The sequence below is a fragment of the Microcaecilia unicolor genome, chromosome 8 (assembly GCF_901765095.1).
Source record: "Microcaecilia unicolor chromosome 8, aMicUni1.1, whole genome shotgun sequence".
Lineage (NCBI taxonomy): Eukaryota > Metazoa > Chordata > Amphibia > Gymnophiona > Siphonopidae > Microcaecilia > Microcaecilia unicolor.
Window position 1 is genome coordinate 176,614,285 of NC_044038.1, and position 15,645 is coordinate 176,629,929.

Consider the following 15,645-nt stretch of genomic DNA (forward strand, 5'->3'; position numbering starts at 1 on the left):
CATGAGCACAATCTGAATGCAGTGGAGGCAGTGCATGCAAATCTCTCTCATGAATATTCATTGTGGATATCCTGAAACCCTGACTGGCTGGGATGCCTCTAGGATCAGGTTTGGGAACCAGTGCATTATAGAATAGGCTCCCACCATGTATCCTCAGAGTGCCTAAAGGCAGGCCCCCAATTACAGTTACCCCTCAATTGCCAAATATGCGATAGTAAGTCTCAGACTTACTGTTATGGATTTCCACCTACTAAAACAGTTGCTCTTACTGGAAATCTAATATATTGCAGTATCACAAAAAGTACTCTAAACTCATACCCTACTCCTTTTCAATACAAGCTTGCCACAGGGTATTCAGAGTGCTTTTTAACAATTGACTGTGATTTCATGCCTTATATACCTTGCAAAGACCTGATCATTGAAGGTAGTAGCTGGTCCGCTTCTCAGACTATCCAAGTTTGCGACCATCTCCTTCACCCACTCCACCCATTTATACAAGCGCAGAACCCCAGCATCAGCCATGGCTTCCACAAAGTTCGCATCCTCCACGGTATCACCTGCATCAGCCAGGGCCAGCCGCATACCTAGAGGGGGGTGAGGACAGAAGAAGAGACTGGACATTATCACCTGCTGCGCTACAGGGGACGTGATGCAAACTAATGTAAGACCAATCCACACCCACCATCAGCGGAAAACTTTTCAATAGCTTCACGCAGTGTCAAGAAGTTTCCTGTGGACTTAGACATCTGAAAGGGAGACAAGAACTCCTTTAGAGGAAAGTTATTCCAGGAGACACCCAACTCAATTGTGACTACCACATCAAAAGACTCAAAATTATAATAGTGATAGCACTCTCATTAACAGCAGTGACGTAATTAAGGGTGGGCATAGGCCCACCCAGTCAGCAGCCTATGAGGCCCCCAAAACTCTTCACTGGCAGTGCTTCACTACTCTCTCTCCCTCTTCTCCACCCGTTGCCTGGCATCTGCCTGTCTCTCTCTGGAACACCCCCTCCCAGTCTACCTCAGAGCTACTGCTGGCAACAATTCCTATAGGCATCCTGTGCCGGCCCTGCAGGCTTCTCTCTCATTGTTATTATCGTTAGATCAGTCCAGATGCACGAGTTTGCCAGCAGATGGAGACAGAGAGAGTAAAGTGATCTAGCAGGACATAAGGAAAGGAAATAAAGAGGCAAACTTCTTTGTTTCTGTAAGAAATCACCACATACCTTCTCTGAATTCAGCAGGAGATGCCCATTGGCCCTCGCAGACACAGGCCATTTGCTACTGTATTTGAAAAGGAAAAAAAAAAAACATTTAAAGTATAAACAAGAAAATGTCAAATTATCATCACACACACACACAAAACAAATTTGACAATTTCAATGGCTGTATGTGTTGGTGACATCAACAAGCATCAGCTTTATCCTCTTATAGAGGAATTAAGCATTGGTGACCAAAATGCTATTACGGAAAATTTGACTGGGAGTTATCAGAAACACAGCAGCATGGCACCACCTTTCAGGAGATTTCTCCCAGCTCAGCACAGATGTTTTTCCCATGGAAATCTCAATAGCAGACTATGGACTTTTCCTCCAAGAACTTGTTTAAACCTTTATTTTTTAAACCCAGACGCACTAATCGCTGTTACCCCATTCTCCGGCAATGAGTTCCAGAGACTCACACATTTATACCACTGAAGGCAGCCATAAGGAATGCGCAAGTCAGTTTGCAAGCCTGAAACAGGAAGATGCAAATAGGAACCCCTTCCTAGAGTCCTAGCAACTGACCCAGCCACTACCTCAAGTATCTGAAACCAAAGAAAGCCCCAAAACCCACGTGTGGCTGCACCTTTAAAAATCTTGCCATATGAAAGTAGAAGACAGCATGCCCAAAAATCTTTCTTAATCTCATTTCTGCCACTGTCTGACCTCACATAACATGACTCACATTTAACTGTAGTTGAAGAAAATAAAAGTTTCCCTTTGGTGAGCTGTTATACTGTGCAAAGAGTCATCCGTGCAGGAGGCCTTTGTGTTTATTGCTCCTCTTTGAATGACAGGTGACAAGAATGCAAATTCCTGCTAGAGTCACAATTAAAACCAGATTTTACAGTTTCCAGTAACAACAGCCCCACAAAAAATTAAACTACAGCAGCACTGACCTGTCTTCAGGCCACATGGCCACATGGTTATACAGGAAGTAGGACAAATGGTTTGGAACCAGATCCTTGCCCGACGCACGGAGATCCACTGGATACCAGAATTCAAACTCCTGCTTTAGCTTGTCCAGGCTTTCCTTGGGGATATTAGTCTTTGGGAACGGAGCCCTCTTAAAAAAGATGTAATCCCAGACTTCTTTGGTCATTTGATCTGGCCTAAACAGAAACAGTGAATGCAGTTTAAGCATCTGAATTTTGCTTCTAGATGACCTTTAGTGGAATAGACAGAAATCAGAGGTTGGCAACCTTCAGGCCATCACTTCAAATACACCTGTTCATGAATTTTTACAATCCATCCTGTTCCTTTTGAAATTGGCCAGTTCAGTTATATAGCCCATCTCTCTCTTCCTGCTGCATAATTATTACAAGTATTACAAATTTTCTGGGAATTTATACATACAACTTGGTCGATATCAGATCAGTTCTTTGAGATCAGCCCCCCCCCCCCCCCACCCCATCATTCCTAGGTTTGTACTGTTCCTGGCAAGGGTATTGCTGACAATTTGACCGGCTCAGTAATCTATTATTGCAATGTGCTGAGATGTGTATGTTTGGCATATTCATTTTTTATACCCAATAAATCACAACATAAAATAACCAAACAGCAGCTAATCAGGGACATCCAGAAACTCATAAGCAGATATATTGTGCTGCAAGAATAAAAGGAATCCAAACACTGCTTGCATGAAGAGGTTAAGTGTGTGTGTTCGAGGGTCACTTCTTACCTGGACTACAAAAAGGAAACCACTGCTTCTACAGACTCAGGACTGTAAATACTTCTCACCTTCCCTCCACTACAGTGAAAATGTGCATCACTGCGCTAATCACTTCCACACGTTTTTCAATAAGAAAAGTGCTTTTGAATCACCTGACCCCAACTGAAGAGAACCCTCGACCACGGAGGTCACCTCCCTGTAGCAGGTGGGCAACGGTGTAATAAGCCATATAGATTGTAGAATCAGAGAGAGATTCAATGAGCCACTGTTCATCCCAGGGCAGGCGAGTCCCTGTGTCGAACACAAAAACGGAGATAGTTAGTGACAAAAATCGGTAGAATTCACCTACTGACTTTACATTTCAAAACTCTCTCTTAAGCTTATCATTAAAGTCATTATTGAATAAATTGTACAGATATACACAGAGATAGGGAGAGATAAAAGATCTACATTTAAATATAGGTAAAGAGACACACACATACACCAGAACAACAAAGACAGTTTGAGAGACTTGAGTTCATACTCCATGAATTCTGACTCCGGAGTGAAGTACGCACAAAAAACTAACATTTGCAGACACTGCTCCTGAGAAAACCTCGACTTCTTTATGGACTTTTAAAATAGAAAATCAGGTTTCAAAAAGGGAAAAGTTTCCATCCAACATGACAAACAAACAACAACAAAAAATCCATTATAATGATAGAAATGGACATCTGGATGAAATCCTTTCACCTAAAGAACACATTTTCCTTTGCTTGTAAGAGAGTATGGAAAGCATCCCCTAAACACGTCTATTTTAACTGTTTGAATTTAACCCACCTAGACCATAAGTCCTAGAGCAGGCATGCTCCTGTAACCATTCCAGCGTAGCCTCAAAGTTCCTTCTCGTTTCCTCGCAGAATCTGTGGAGAACACAAAGAGTTACAGACCTCTCTCTGGACTCACCAAGATACCAGGCCCACTGTACCTTAAATAACTTACGTTTCTAGACTCCTCAAACATTCCCGTGCTTGATTTTTCCAGGATTCCTCTCCATAATCCAGGTACCTAACAAGAGCAGAGCATCATTTTGTTAAAAGTGAACGCCATGCACCAGTCATGAGATGAATATCCTATAGGAATCTAATCTCCTCCTGAGCCACTCACCATTGGTCACAAAGTGCCACCACACATTCATCCGCAGATCTCGATATCACCTGCTTCTCAGGCTCCATATAGATCATTGCTTCACCCTGAGAAGAAGGGGCAGAGAGACTTCAAATCAAGGATATACTTTATTCATGCAGTTAACCATTTAAAAACTGCTCAATACAAATTGGCAAACAACTAAAATATAGCAAAGAGCTCCAAAGGTTAAGAGAACAAAAATAAGCAAAGTGCTCATGTTTTTTTTTTTTTTTTTGGGGGGGGGGGGGGTGGTAAGAGAAGGGCCCCGGAGTTGGTTGGGGAGAGGGAACATGTGTCCCTGTGGTGGCCATGGAGAACAATTGAGGATGGGGCCATTCGTGAGCCAGTGATATGCCAAGTGGAGGAGCTGCGGCTGGGGCACAGGAAAGAATCTCTGTTTTACTTTTTTTTTTTGAGGGGGGGTGCTATTGGTGATTGAATGAGTCCCACTGATAGTAAGGCGAGAGCTGCTGTCAGCTGAGGTGCATGGATTAGAAAGATTGAAGTCCCACACATGCCTGCATACATTAAAAGTTTCAAAAGCTAATTGAGAACTCTGGCACGCTTACTATCAGTGATGTCACAAACTAGTGTGGCTACATCTCCCCCTGCCTGTCTGCGGAGAACAAAAATTAGAAGAAGTGCTGTTCATGGTTGGGGGGAGGGGGGCTACGAGTGTCCAGGAATCACAGCTCCAGGGCTCAACTGCTAGATCACATATAATCTCATCTACCTAAAACACCACCTTCCAAATTCTTCAAGCCCAGAAGAAACCAGGGAGTTTATTTGGGAATTGTCAGTGAGATCGTGGATGTTGGAAGAACGAGCAGTTAATTATTGTAAAGGTTTGTATGAAGTAATTGGTGGTTCGATGTCATTTTTTTTTCTTGTGAGTTTTTATGTCCAAAGTTTATACATCTGCCCAGAGCAGGTTTGTTTGGATGGACAACACAAAATTTAAAAAGTTCCAAGCCTCTCTTTGTGATAATGGAACTAATATATTATTCTTTAGTCTATATCAGTGACCTTCACTGTCTTTCTACTGGGGGCCACTTTGGCAAAAAAAAAAAAAAAACATGAGAGTCTAGACTTATCAAGCAAAGCAAACAGAGAGTGGGCAGAGGTGGGGAATTTTCCCTCTAATGACACAGTTGGCCTGGTGGCTTCCCCCTCTGATGGTGTAGTTGGCCTGGCTGCATACACACATTTATAGTATTCCTGTAACTAAAATAGTCTACTCCCCACCCTCTCTTTTTTTCTTAAGTCAATGTCCCCTAGCCCATGGCCTCCCACATGTTCTTCCCAGCTTCTCTCACTACACAACATCTGAATCCCACGCAGTCCGAGTTCCCGGTCCCACTAGCCAGCCTTCACCATCCTGTCTCTACATGACTTCAGTCAGCTCCATCACTGCTCTTTCAGTCCTGTGATAAAAGTGTGGGAGTTTGGGAAGGACACAGTTCAAACTTACAGAGAGCTACATGGTGCACGTAGAGAACAGTTTGCCAGCAGCAAGTCTCAGGACAAGGTGAGGAGAAAATACATATGGGGAAAGGTCAGGGGGAGCCACAACCTGACCCCAATCCTTGCAGGACCAAACACTGGTCTATATTATACCCAATGAATCACCAGATCTTTTCTAATTTATAGCGGACTGATTTCATATTTGCTGTTCCATAGAAAAGGGAAAGGGAATGGGACTTGATATACCGCCTTCTGTGGTTACATTCAAAGCGGTTTACATATTATATACAGGCATTTATTTTGTACCTGGGGCACTGGCAGGTTAAGTGACTTGCCCAGAGTCACAAGGAGCTGCAGTGGGAATTGAACCCAGTTCCCCAGGATCAAAGCTCACTGCACTAACTAAATGAAGCAAAATGGAAGGTCATGGGGGGATAGGACAGAGCTCTTCAGACACACTAACCAGATATTTTAATGAGGTGGGGGTGGGAGGGTGGCAGGAAGAAAAATCAGCCAGTGTGGCCCAACCAATATTCTATGGCCAATTCTGGAACACATGAATCCATTGCTATCCCAATGCAGACAGCAGGTCCAGGGTCAATACGCACATTGTCAACCATCTTCTTCTGAATGCGCTTCTTCACATCTTGTACCTTCTGACCTCTGTACCCATCAACCAACATGATCTGTGGAAAACAGTTTTGATATCAACATATTTAAGTCCTCTTTTCTCTGCCCACGTTTCAGCATAGGTTAAGGAGTGTGGTAGCCGTGTTAGTCCACTCTTAAGGTTATCAATAGAAATCAAACAAAATAAAACATGGAAAAGAAAATAAGATGATACCTTTTTTATTGGACATAACTTAATACATTTCTTGGTTAGCTTTCGAAGGTTGCCCTTCTTCGTCAGATCGGAAATAAGCAAATGTGCTAGCTGACAGTGTATATAAGTGAAAACATTCAAGCATTACTATGACAGTCTGACAGGGTGGAAGGATGGGGGTGGGTCGGAGGTATGCATGGGGACATCAAAGCATATCATTGATATTCTAACAGGATGAATATTTTAACACCCAACAGAAAGGACTTAACAAGGACCTGGGGTTCCTAGCCCATTATAAACCATAAAGCTGTATGTCTCTGTTGATCACCCCACCCCTCACCTATCCACACCCATCCTGTTTCCGATCTGACGAAGAAGGGCAACCTTCGAAAGCTAATCAAGAAATGTATTATGTCCAATAAAAAAAGGTATCATCTTATTTTCTTTTCCATGTTTTATTTTGTTTGATTTCTATTGATAAGCATAGGTTAAGAATGCCCTGCAATTGGTCGGGTCTATAATTCAGGTGCAGCACTATACAGAGAGATTAGTTCAAGTGATGTGTCCACTGGCCCTCTGGTCACTCAAGAAAAGTGAAGGTCAGGAAGCAAAAGGCCCGTCTGAGGAAATAATGGTGGTTGGGGGGGGGTGGGGTCAGACTAGACATGATTCCACCTCCAGACCTCTACCACCAGCAAAAAAACATGTAATGGCATGGAGCAGCCATCTGGGGGCTGCACAAAAGCTATAGAAAGAGTTGAGAGTAGAACCAGGTCTGAGAACCAGGCTTACCTCCTGCTCCTGTGCTGCAGATGCATCTCCAACAGGTGGAGGAAGAAGAGGGGACATCAACTGTATACAACTGCCTCCTAAATGTCACCTGTTACGCAACAGTGCACCTTCATTTAGGTAGCTGAGTAACAACGTGGGACCGAGCCTATTCTATAAGGACATTTGTGTCAACAAACCTGAATTAATGCCAAAATGGTCTATGGCTCATAAAAATAATTGCGCCTAAATGTAACAGTTACATACACGAAAATGTCAGCCTACCCAGGATCCTCCTCTGTGAATGCCTCTAATAGTTACACTCTATACCATTTGAACGCAGAATTACAAAATAATGATTAGGCACAATGCTGCCATTTACAAGCAAGTGCCAACTTATCTGCATTGTTACCATTATTCTGTAAATTTACGCACACAACCGGTGAGTAAGTTTAAGTGATCTGTTATGGAATAAGGAGCTAGTGGCCAGTATGCATGTGTACCAGGTTCCAGAGTGCACTGCAGACTGAAAACCTCTGGCCAAAAAGCTCTCTTTGAACTCTGCTAGTATGAGTGGAGAGGGGGTAAACTTTACAACAAAAAAGAAAGCAAAGCTGCTGATAATGCAAACTAGGCTTCCAAAAGGAACAGGAAGAAAATATGGAAAATAAGAAAACCGCTTTACCTGCACCAAATATTTTTACAGAAACCTGTAATTCCTGAGGATGTGGCTCAGACTCACATTACTTCTGATAAAATGTTTTCCCACTTCTAATCAATTTGTAACACATACGCCAAACAAGTTTTCAAACTGTGTGACTCTTTCACCATAGACTTCTCATCAACCAACAAGAGAAAGGACTCAGTAAAATGCTAAGTGGTACAGTTCAATAGAAAACTGGAATCTTTGTAGACCAAAAGACTTCTTATGAGATCAACACAAAAAGATCTACGAGGAGCTTTTATTGCTTCAAAAAATGGGCCTATGCCTCAAAAGCTCATATAGACCTCTTTTCTGTTCATCCAAGAGAAGAAGGATCACAACTCACTAGGGCTGCCGTAGATTTTTTTTTTTTTTGGGGGGGGGAGGGGGATTTATCAACGTGGGCTACTAAAGTCATGTTAATTTTACCACAAGTTGTGCTATTTTATATAATGAGACCCTGTGCTAAGCATGACCTGTGGTAAAATAACACAACTTAATAGTAGCTCATATTGATAACATCCTCCTCAATATCCACAGAAACAAAACAAAAAACAAAAACAACCATGCACACACAATAAAAACCAAAACAAATTAGGAAAGCTTTAAGGCTTTTCACTCACGCCCTCATAAAATCCTTTCAGATACACCTGCTCTTTGGCTTCCATGAGCTTCTCCTTGTCATTCTGACTCTGAATCTTCAGTTCATCACAGACCCGTGGAGCCGACAGGGTCCCGTAGCCCGGAATATCAATGATGGGCACCTTAAAAGGAGGCAGCTTGGTCATAAATACTGTTAAAACACAAAGAGGCCTAAGCAGAAAAACCCAATCCCAACAGCTAGGAGGACATAGACTACAATTATGTCCCTCTCCTCCCCCACCACCCCAACTGACGCACTTTCCAGCTCTATGTTGAATGCACATCTCATTTTACAGAGAGAAAAGGACTTTTACACAATTGCATCGTCACGCGTGTTGATAAAAAGTAGCTGCAAGTGTTTCCTAAGTTGGTACTGTTCTATTGGGGGTACTTTTGTGGTTTTCTGCTTGGGTAGGAGAGGGTGGTTTGGGACTACTAGTTATTTCCTTTCACAGATATCCTGGGGTCATAAGAGTTCAGGCGCAGGGTCATCTCAGCATATGTCATGGGTCCTACAGGGTTGGGGGGAGAGAGGGGTGATCTTGTGTGTACCTACCATATTTGACAGGAAGTTAGGTAATAAGGAGGGAGGGTGCGGGAGTTTCCTCACAAACAAAACTGGGATCATGTTATCCGACTTTTGCTGTATGATTTTTTTTTTTTGCTTTGACTGATTGATGTTGGATTTGTTTGATCCTGAATAAAATTTTTAAACAGGGTGGGGTGGGAGGTTGGGGGGGGTTCGGTTAGAAATTAAAATTGTTTAAATATTGACCAATATGTGTTTCTGTTTGAATTACTGTACTTTATTCATTTGTTCAATAAAAATTGTTTAGTTAAAAAAAAAAAGTAGCTGCAAGGAAAGCATAAAGGGTAGGTGCACTCTAACTGTACAGAGGCATCCCTGAAGGAACAGTGTGGATACAGCAGAGGCAGAATTGCAATGTATTGCTCCGATGCAACTGAACGTTAAATACTGTGTGTGAATTTGGACATCACATCTCAAAAAAAAAAGGTACAGCGGAGGGCAAACAAAATGATTAACAGGATGGAAAGACTAAAACGGTCAATGCTCTTCAGCTTGGAGAAGAGACAGTTGAAGGGAATATGACAGAGGTCTATAAAATCCTGAATGGAGTGGAACACGTAAATGTGAATCAATTGTTTACTCTTCCCAAAAAATTCAAAAGACTAGAGGGCACGCCATGAATTTACTAAGCAGTACACTTAAAAACAAACCTAAGAAAATATTTCTTCTTTCACTCAGCACATAGTTAAGACCTGGAACTCATTGCCGAAGGATGTGGTAAAAGCAGTTAGCTTATCTGGATTTAGAAAAAGGTTTGGACAGATTCCTGGAGCTGAAATTCATAAACTCTTGGTAAACCTGGTAAAGGCCACTGCTTATCCCTGGGACTAGAAAACAAGTGTTGCCATACTGGGACAGACTGAAGGGCCATGAAGCCCAGCATCCCATTTCCAATGATGGCCAATCCAGGTTACAAGTACTTTGGCAAGATCCTAAAACACTATTAATGTAATGCACCCTACAACAGTCTGACTACAAAAGGCCTGCACCAGCTCCAGTTGATTCAAAATGAAGCAGCAAGACTAATAGAAGGTTGCAAGCAACGTGACCACATCACACCAATTTTGCAAAAACTTCACTGGCTACCAGTACAGTACAGGGCTAAATTTAATGTTTGATTTTCAAGGTCATTAAAGGAAGTTGCCCCAAGTACTTGAAGAATAGGATGATCCTCTACACACCTTCAAGGACACCAAGGTCCTCTCCAAGGACTATCACTATCTCCAAAAAATATTACACGATGTGATACCCAAAGCAAGCCTTCTCCGGAGTAGCCCTCACACTCTGGAATGCTCTCCCTGAAAGGCTCTGCTTAACACAAGACTATCTCTACTTCAGGAAGCAGGTGAAAGTTTGGCTCTTCAACCAGGCCTTTAATGGAAGAAGTAACTAACTTGTCACACACACAAGGAGTGACACGGACTGCACATACTGCAGCAGGACATGTTTATCCACTGCTACCCCAGCTGAGATAATATTTAACCATCTCTCTGACCTCATGTGAACTTAAATTAGTCACCTCTTACCTACAAGATCCATCTTTGTTTATACCCTATATTGTCAATTAAAATGTTCTATTACGTATTGTGTTGACATTGTAAGTAGTATACTATTTCTAATGTTGTATTACCACGTGGTATTAAAAATATTCTGCTTCCAACAACTGCTGCTGTTGTAAATCACACTTGTTTATTCTTACTTTTATTAAGAGGACCTCAAATCTTCCCGGCTTGGCTGTTCTATTCAGAACTCTTTTGCATGATATTTTTTTTTACATGCGCTCAAGCTGTTTTCTGAAAGTATTTATTATCACCGGTCCTGTATTTGCTATCAAATTCTTTCAGAGGTCAGGATTCTAAATCACTGAAAAAAAACTCCCACTCGGAGAAAAACCAGTGATTCCTGCCCTCTGAAACACAGCTTCCCCTTGTATCAAGCAGAATATTTTCTGCAACTGATTCTGTCGTACATTTACATTTAAATAGGGTTAAATGCAGTGCTCAATCTCACAGCTTTTCGTTTGTAGGATCTCTATTCTCCCCAAACATAAACAGTCTGTACTTAGCTTCAGGGTTTTCCGTGAACCGCCAGCTACAAGCTGTTCCGTGAACCACCAGTTACAAGCTGCATGTCACTGCTTCTGTCTTCTTTCCCATTGTGATGTTTTCTAATTCCTTCTGTCCCTTCAACAAGAACGTCTGTGTTTCAGAGGGCAGGAATCACTGGTTTTTCTCCGAGTGGGAGTTTTTTTCAGTGATTTAGAATCCTGACCTCTGAAAGAATTTGATAGCAAATACAGGACCGGTGATAATAAATACTTTCAGAAAACAGCTTGAGCGCATGTAAAAAAAATATCATGCAAAAGAGTTCTGAATAGAACAGCCAAGCCGGGAAGATTTGAGGTCCTCTTAATAAAAGTAAGAATAAACAAGTGTGATTTACAACAGCAGCAGTTGTTGGAAGCAGAATATTTTGAATACCACGTGGTAATACAACATTAGAATATTTCACCAGTGGTCCCTATCTTGGCATTAAAGTAGTACACTATGCCATACTTTATATTATTTGAATATTTTTACTGCTGTAATTGTCTACTGCTCATGTTTTGATTTATTCTTACGGTTCACTGCCTTCAGTGAATTCCTTCAAAAAGGCAATAAATCCTAACAAATAAAATAAATGCTGCTTATCCTAGAAATAAGTAGTGGATTTTCCCCAAGTCCATCTTAACAATGACTTATGGACTTTTCATTTAGGAAACTAGCCAAACCTTTTTAAACCCCGCTAAGCTAACTGCTTTTACTACATTCTCTGGGAAAGAATTCCAAAATGTAATCACATTTTGAGTGAAGTAACATGGGACTCTACCAGGTACTTGTAACCTGAATTGGCCACTTGAAAACAAGATCCTGGGCTAGATGGACTTTTGTCTGACACTGTAGGACAATTCTTGTGTTACAATGTTCTTGCATGCTTATTTTAGTAAAATACACGTGTAGAAGCATTGAGTATAGCAATATTTACACCTTTTTTGAAGCAGATATAAATTGGCTTATGAGCATTTTTGTGCTCCTCATTCTGCAAGTCTTACAGAGAGAGTGCAGAGGTGCTTATGTTGCCTTTACAGAACAGGTGCATTTTTGGAGGTATCCTGTTAAATTACCCCCATGAGGGTAAGTTATTTAAACAGGTCACTTATGTGAGACATCCATAAAAGAATGGAACGAGATAGGGCAGAATAAGAAGTAGAAGGAACACCAAGATTTTATGACTGTTATGGAGCAGGTAATGAAGGCAAGAGCAGAGAGAAGGCGAGTGGCCAGGACTGAAATTGTCATAAGAACAGGCTGTAGAATGAGGGTCTGACAAACCTCTGGCAGGAGACGGGTCAATGACAAACCCAGAGGGTGAGCAGCACACCTCAAAGATTTAACATGAGAACATGGGACCCTCACAGGAGAGAAAAAAAAGCAGAGAGCCTATTTTTTGTTTGTTGCTTACATGTCATTCAGCCCACCTGAATCTCTTTCTCTCCCCATTTCTTTTCCCCCTCTTTCCATCCATCGTACTCTTCCTTCAGTATCTTTCCATCCACAACCCAGCTTGTGTCTCCCCACTTCCCCCATTAAATAGCTTTTCCTTTAACATCTCCTACCCCTTCCTCACTCCAGTTCTCTCCTCCCACCATAGCCTGTGCCTCTTCCACCTCCCTCCCCTCCCTTTCATCACTCTCTCACCTGCTCATCACTGCTATTTTGGGTCCATAAGGTGAAATTAGATCTTACCTGCTAATTTTCTTTCCTCTAGACCCTCCAGACCGGTCAAGACGCATGGGTTATGTCCTCCTACCAGCAGAGGGAGACTGAGAAACACTGAGCTTTTGAATACTGTATATATAACCTGTGCAGTACATCCACTAGCCAGTATAACCCTGACAAAGCAGAGCAAACAAAAAACACCAACTAGAACTAACAACCCTGTACGTGGTCACTGCCAACTGGACACTTTCTTCATATCTTTCATTGTGCCCTTCGTATTGTGTGTGCTTCCACAGGTGGACTATCAAACACGGTCACACCTGACCAGACTTATACAAACAAAGTCTGAAACCATAGAAACCACACTCAACAGCTGCCAAGACAGAACAACAAACAGACCTCTTGGCCTACAGTACAGACAGGGCGGGCCTTGACCGGTCTGGAGGGTCTAGAGGAAAGAAAATTAGCAGGTAAGATCTAATTTCACCTTCCTCCACGACCCTCCAGACCGGTCAAGACGCATGGGACGTACCCAAGCAGTAATATCCTAAGGGCGGGATCCACGTAGGCCCGAGGTCAACACTGCAGCCCCAAAACCTGCCTCGTCCTTGGCATGCACATCAATCCTGTAATGTTTAACAAAGGAATGCAATGACGACCAAACCGCCGCTCGACAAATATCTAACGGAGGAATCATACTACTCTCCGCCCAGGAGGCCGCCATTCCCCTGGTAGAATGAGCCGAAAATTCCTTAGGGACCACGCGGCCCTTCAGCAAATATGCCGAAGCAATTGACTCCTTCAGCCATCTAGGTATCGTAGCTTTGGAAGCTGCCGCGCCCTTCCTTGCACCACCATGGAGAACGAACAAACGATCAGAAAGCCTATAGTGTCGAGTTCTGGAAATGTAACAGCGCAAGACTCTTCGCACATCTAACTTGGCCAGTCGCCGCTGCTCTGCATCCCCGGCCAAGTCACCCAAAACTGGCAAGGAAATCACTTGATTCACATGAAACTCTGAGACCACCTTGGGCACAAAGGACGGCACCGGGCGCAACGAAACCTTCTCCTTGGAAAAAGACAAAAAGGGCTCTCTACAAGACAAAGCCTGAAGTTCTGACACCCGCCGAGCTGAAGTAATAGCCACCAAGAACACCGTCTTTAGGGACAGATCCTTATCTGAAACAGCAACCAAGGGCTCAAACGGCGGCCTCACCAAAGCATCCAAAACGAGATTCAAATCCCACGGAGGCACCATCCGCCGCCGGGGCGGGCGCAGTAACTTAACACCCTTCAAAAATTGAACCACATCAGGACTAGAAGCTAACGACTTTCCCTGGAGCTTCCCACGGAAACACGACAAAGCCGCCACCTGCACCTTCAAAGAGGACAAGGCCAAACCCCTGTCCATACCATCCTGTAAAAACTCCAAGACATCTGTCACCGACGCCCGAAAGGGAAGAACCTGCCTACCTGCACACCAATGCTCAAAAACTCTCCAGACCCGGACATACGCCAGCGAAGTGGACTGCCTACGCGAACTCAACATCGTATCGATAACTCTGGACGAAAAACCTTTCTTCCTTAACCTGTGCCTCTCAAGAGCCAGGCCGTAAGCGAGAACCGATCCGGATCTGGCATAACTATCGGTCCCTGACACAACACCCCTGAATCTGACAACGGCAGCGGATCCGCTATCGCCAACCGCACCAGATCTCCGTACCACGGTCGACGCGGCCAATTCGGGGCTAACAAAATCACTTGTCCGGGGTGCCGAGCGATGCGCTGAATCACCCGACCGACCAACGGCCATGGGGGAAACACATACAGCAACTCCTGCGGCCACGGCATTAGAAGCGCATCTATGCCTTCCGCTCGAGGATCCCTCCGGCGACTGAAAAACCTCTGAACCTGAGTATTGCGGGCCGTTGCCATGAGATCCATCACGGGAAGTCCCCAGACCGACACAATGCGATTGAACACCGGCCGATGAAGCGACCACTCTCCGGGGTCTAGAGCATGCCTGCTTAGGTAATCTGCCTCCACGTTGTCTACTCCAGCCACATGTGCCGCGGAGAGCGCTAGAAGATGAACCTCCGCCCATTGACACAACAGCGCCGCCTCCTCCGCGACCGCCTGACTCTTTGTGCCCCCCTGACGGTTGACATAAGCCACGGTGGTGGCGTTGTCGCAAAACACCCGGACTGCTTTCCGCACCAGCACACTCTGAAACGCCTGAAGCGCTAGTCGAATGGCCCGGGTTTCCAAACGATTGATGGACCACTGAGCTTCTACCTGAGACCAGCGTCCTTGAGCTACCTGCCCGAGACAATGAGCTCCCCAGCCCTGAAGACTGGCGTCTGTGACGAGAACCACCCACTGCGGAGCCTCCAACGGCATTCCCTTTTCCAGATTGCCTGGATCTAGCCACCACTGGAGACTGAGGCGTGGGGTTACCGGCAGCTGAAGGCGTACATCCAACTCCTGCGACAGAGGCGCCCACCGACTGAGAAGAGCTGACTGCAACTGCCGCATATGCGCCCGGGCCCACGGAACTACCTCTATGGTGGCCGCCATCAACCCCAGGACTTGCAGGTACTCCCGGGCCGTCGGAGCCGCCTCCGACAGAAATAGCCGAATCTGACTCTGCAACTTGCGAATCCGGGGGCCCGGCAGAAAGACCCGACCGTTCCTGGTATCGAAAAGAACCCCCAGGTACTCCAACGACTGCGACGGCACCAAGTGACTCTTGCCGAAGTTCACTACCCAGCCCAGAGACTGAAGAAACTGCACCA

General features: G+C 44.1%; 1 protein-coding gene across 1 annotated transcript in view; it reads right to left on the reverse strand.

Annotated features, from left to right (window-relative positions):
- Window positions 1–15,645, reverse strand: part of LARS1 (leucyl-tRNA synthetase 1) — a 64,174-nt gene that overhangs the window by 25,001 nt on the left and 23,528 nt on the right. Inside the window, exons 14-23 of the mRNA XM_030211792.1 lie at window positions 8,485–8,625; window positions 6,176–6,253; window positions 4,083–4,168; window positions 3,918–3,983; window positions 3,756–3,838; window positions 3,089–3,227; window positions 2,164–2,376; window positions 1,229–1,286; window positions 683–746; window positions 401–584 (exon numbers count right to left, since the gene is read on the reverse strand). Coding sequence (XP_030067652.1) covers window positions 401–584; window positions 683–746; window positions 1,229–1,286; window positions 2,164–2,376; window positions 3,089–3,227; window positions 3,756–3,838; window positions 3,918–3,983; window positions 4,083–4,168; window positions 6,176–6,253; window positions 8,485–8,625 — 1,112 coding nt within the window. The remainder of the gene's footprint in view (window positions 1–400; window positions 585–682; window positions 747–1,228; window positions 1,287–2,163; window positions 2,377–3,088; window positions 3,228–3,755; window positions 3,839–3,917; window positions 3,984–4,082; window positions 4,169–6,175; window positions 6,254–8,484; window positions 8,626–15,645) is intronic.